The sequence below is a fragment of the Wyeomyia smithii genome, chromosome 2, assembly GCF_029784165.1.
Source record: "Wyeomyia smithii strain HCP4-BCI-WySm-NY-G18 chromosome 2, ASM2978416v1, whole genome shotgun sequence".
Lineage (NCBI taxonomy): Eukaryota > Metazoa > Arthropoda > Insecta > Diptera > Culicidae > Wyeomyia > Wyeomyia smithii.
In genome coordinates, this window is record NC_073695.1 from 123736595 (window position 1) to 123739852 (window position 3258).

The 3258-nt window shown below is 35.1% G+C and overlaps 1 protein-coding gene across 1 annotated transcript; it reads left to right on the forward strand.

Moving 5' to 3' along the window:
* Positions 1-291: 291 nt before the first annotated feature.
* LOC129724923 (myeloid differentiation primary response protein MyD88) lies at positions 292-2750 on the forward strand. The gene is made up of 5 exons (XM_055680207.1): positions 292-909; positions 965-1200; positions 1259-1599; positions 1654-1818; positions 1873-2750. The coding sequence occupies exons 1-5, from the start codon at positions 540-542 to the stop codon at positions 2054-2056; spliced, it is 1296 nt and encodes a 431-aa protein (XP_055536182.1). The 5' UTR covers positions 292-539; the 3' UTR covers positions 2057-2750.
* Positions 2751-3258: the final 508 nt, after the last annotated feature.

Here is a 3258-nt window from a genome sequence, read left to right on the forward strand (position 1 = left end):
TGGGTTGGGGAGAGTTTCACAATTCACGATAGGGTGGACCATGTATAAAACTGTGGGGCAAGCCTTCTTATCTCGTATGTTTCTTATTCCGGCCACTGGTTATTGTATGTGCTGCTTTCCGTTGAATTATTTCGCGAAACATTTCATTCAGGCGAAATATTTCATTTTTGGTAGGTAGAAATTGGGTAGGCGAATTCACCCAACTGGATCTTACCTACCCGAATTCTTTGCCTATCAAAATGAAACATTTCAAAAATTAAGGTAGGTAGGATTTTGATAGGTAAATTGACACTAGTGTTTAATAGCTACAAGTTTAACAGGCTGAAAGCTAACGAGATCTAATTTTCTACATGGAAGGTTAACATCTCTAATGTCAACATCTGGAATCTGTGATATTGTTTTTCTTTGATTTTATGTTGGTGAACTAATGCGTTTGATAAGATATAAGGTTTTGCGGAATTGTACGCAGTGGTGTGACATCATCGTTTATCGTTAAAGTTACAGTTCTTTGAAAGTTTCACAGAAAAATCAGGTTCAATATGATAAATCGTGCAATTCAGAATCCAACGGAGAACACAGTTCCCTATACAGTAGATTTTAACGAAGTTCCTTTGAGTGCTTTACGACAACCAACATATCAATTATTGTCAGCGCTGCTAAATCGCAAAAAGATTTTCAAATCAGAAGAAGGATATTGGCGTGATTGGAGAGGTATGTTTCAAGCTATCGGGTTAGAAAATCATTATATATCTGAACTGGAGAATAACGCTAATCCTACAAAACGGGTGCTTCAACTGTGGCAACAAATGTCAGACAGCATTAAACTTTCGGCTAATTTGAAAGAACTGCAAAATGTACTTGGTTTCATTGACCGGTGGGATGTACTGGATAGTAGCAACAAATACCTTGGTAAGGGATATCCATATTTATTCCAAACAAAAGTCTTATTTCTTCCTGTTTTTAGTCGATGACGCCATGTTATTTTTGACTGAACGTCATAAAACATTGTGTAAAAAGAGTAAATTGAAATTAGAAGAGGAAAACAATATAGATGATTATTTAGGATTGGATGAAGACATTATTACAATCGATGACACACGCAGTAAAAAACAAATTTATGATGCATTTGTACTGTTCGCTGATGCAGATGTGGAATTTGCCACAAAAATGATAGAACGACTAGAAGAGCGACATTTGAAGGTATATATTACAACAGAATTCGAAGAAATAGTTCACAATAAGTAATATTGTTTTTCAGGTTTGTGTGAAAGATCGAGATCTCTTAGCAGGTATAAGTTTTGAGCATGAAGCAATTATTCGGTTAATATCTGAACGATGCCGTCGGTTGGTGATTGTTATTTCGAAGGAGTTTCTTAGCAGTCCGCTCAATGAGTTTTTTGTTACATTTGCACAAGCATTGCAAATAGAGCAGAAAAAACGTAAAATTATTCCATGTGTTTACAAACGGCTGTTGCTACCACCGAATCTGCAGTTTTATTTTACATTAGATTACGAGCGGTCTAATAAATTGTACAACTTCTGGGACAAGTTAGAAGATGCGATAAAAGCAAAAAAAGAACCGTCGATGTCGGAGATTAAGTAAATTTTGTGTTTTCTATAAAAAGCAAGCTACTTATTTCTATGTCGTTCCAGGAAAGAATCGAAATCAGTAGATTCCCTAACAGTAGCTGCTTCCATAACAAGTACTTATGAGCCGTCGCTATCGCTAGCCACGGAATCAATACCCGAGAAACAATCAAAAGAGCTTGTAACCGTTGTTCCAGCACAAGATATAACTTCACGGCAATCAACTAAAAGGTTTTGTTTTGATTGTGATTTAGTAAACACATGTAACTCTCTTATGCATTTCAGTTCGCTAGTGTTTCCAAGCATACCTGGCACTGCGCTCCCGAACGAGCACAAGAAACGAAAATGGTTCAAATTTACTCTACCGTCACCCGAAAACCGTAAAACAGATGAAGGGATAACTGATAACCAGAAGAAAAACAAAACTAAGTGGTACAAATCTAACAAAAAAATTGCAACCGCTCTGTGATATTGGCAATTATAAATGCTTCGATATTAACAAAACTATCGTGCTGTAATAGTGTAATGTTCGGCCTTAAACTTGAAAACTCCGCGTTCTGCCGAATACAGATGGTTTTTTCGAATATACCATCAACATCAATAGGATTGGCAGCATTTGATTTCACAGCAATAATGTTTTATATATACCTAACAAGATGAATTCAGCTTAGATTTGGTAAATATTTTGTGAATCGAGAGGCCTTATCTTAGAATTGAAGAAAGTTTAGAGAAATTTATATCGTTTATCATATATTTATATATTTACAACATTGTTGCTAATGATCAGGCAAATTGAAACTTAACATTGGATTAAAAATTGCGAATAGCTCGTTAAAGACCAATAAGAACGTAATTTGCGCTGGCACAATGTTTCTGGTTGCTGTTTTATAAGAAAAACTAGCAGTTATGTGGTAAATTAAATTTTAAGTACTTTAACATCTCACCTGAACCAAACCTAAAAAAAAAAATCACAGGAGGGTTGTGTGCAAAGCCACGACCGCAAGGTTGAAGTAGAATACTTCTACAAGCAAGATAACCCGGCTGCTTGCGTGTCAATCATTTTGAAATCGTATTTGTTTCGTATATGCCGCTTGTTAAGCACATTATCAACAATTCGTAATAAACATCACACTGCTGTGCATTTGCAACAGCATCAAATCTCAGTTGCAGTTTATTAATAACCATCATCATGCTCTTCCAAATACATTTAGTAGCCTTAAAAAGGCCGATTGCTATAATTGCAATTTTCATTCAATTATTGCATAAATGCTTCATGGTCAGATAGCGTGCGATATCCGCTCTGACATAAATTTTTCGAACGTTGTGGAATGATATTACTGGAAGAATAGGTGTGGCCAAATTATTTCCAGTTATACCATTCCACAATGGTCCAGAAACCAAATTTAAGGGGAAATTTGGGTCGAGAGCTCTCTAGTAACATTTTAGAGAAAACCTTTCTTCTACAAAGTTGTTACATATGATAAAGCGCTTATTGAAAAATTATAATAAATTAGAGTGACCAACATTATCGATGAAATCAAGTATCTAACTTGTTTATCTTTGTAGATAGAAGCAAAATTTGTTCTACAATATTATAGCTCCATTAATTTTGAGTAACTTTGTAAAAAAAAGGTTTTCTCTATCTTTGAAAACAACCGATTTATATTGAAA

Coding starts and splice junctions, on each gene's coding strand:
- LOC129724923 (XM_055680207.1), top strand. CDS start 540: ATGATAAATCGTGCAATTCAGAATCCAACGGAGAACACAGTTCCCTAT. Junction 910..964: donor TAGTAGCAACAAATACCTTG/GTAAGGGATATC, acceptor TCCTGTTTTTAG/TCGATGACGCCATGTTATTT. Junction 1,600..1,653: donor CCGTCGATGTCGGAGATTAA/GTAAATTTTGTG, acceptor ATGTCGTTCCAG/GAAAGAATCGAAATCAGTAG.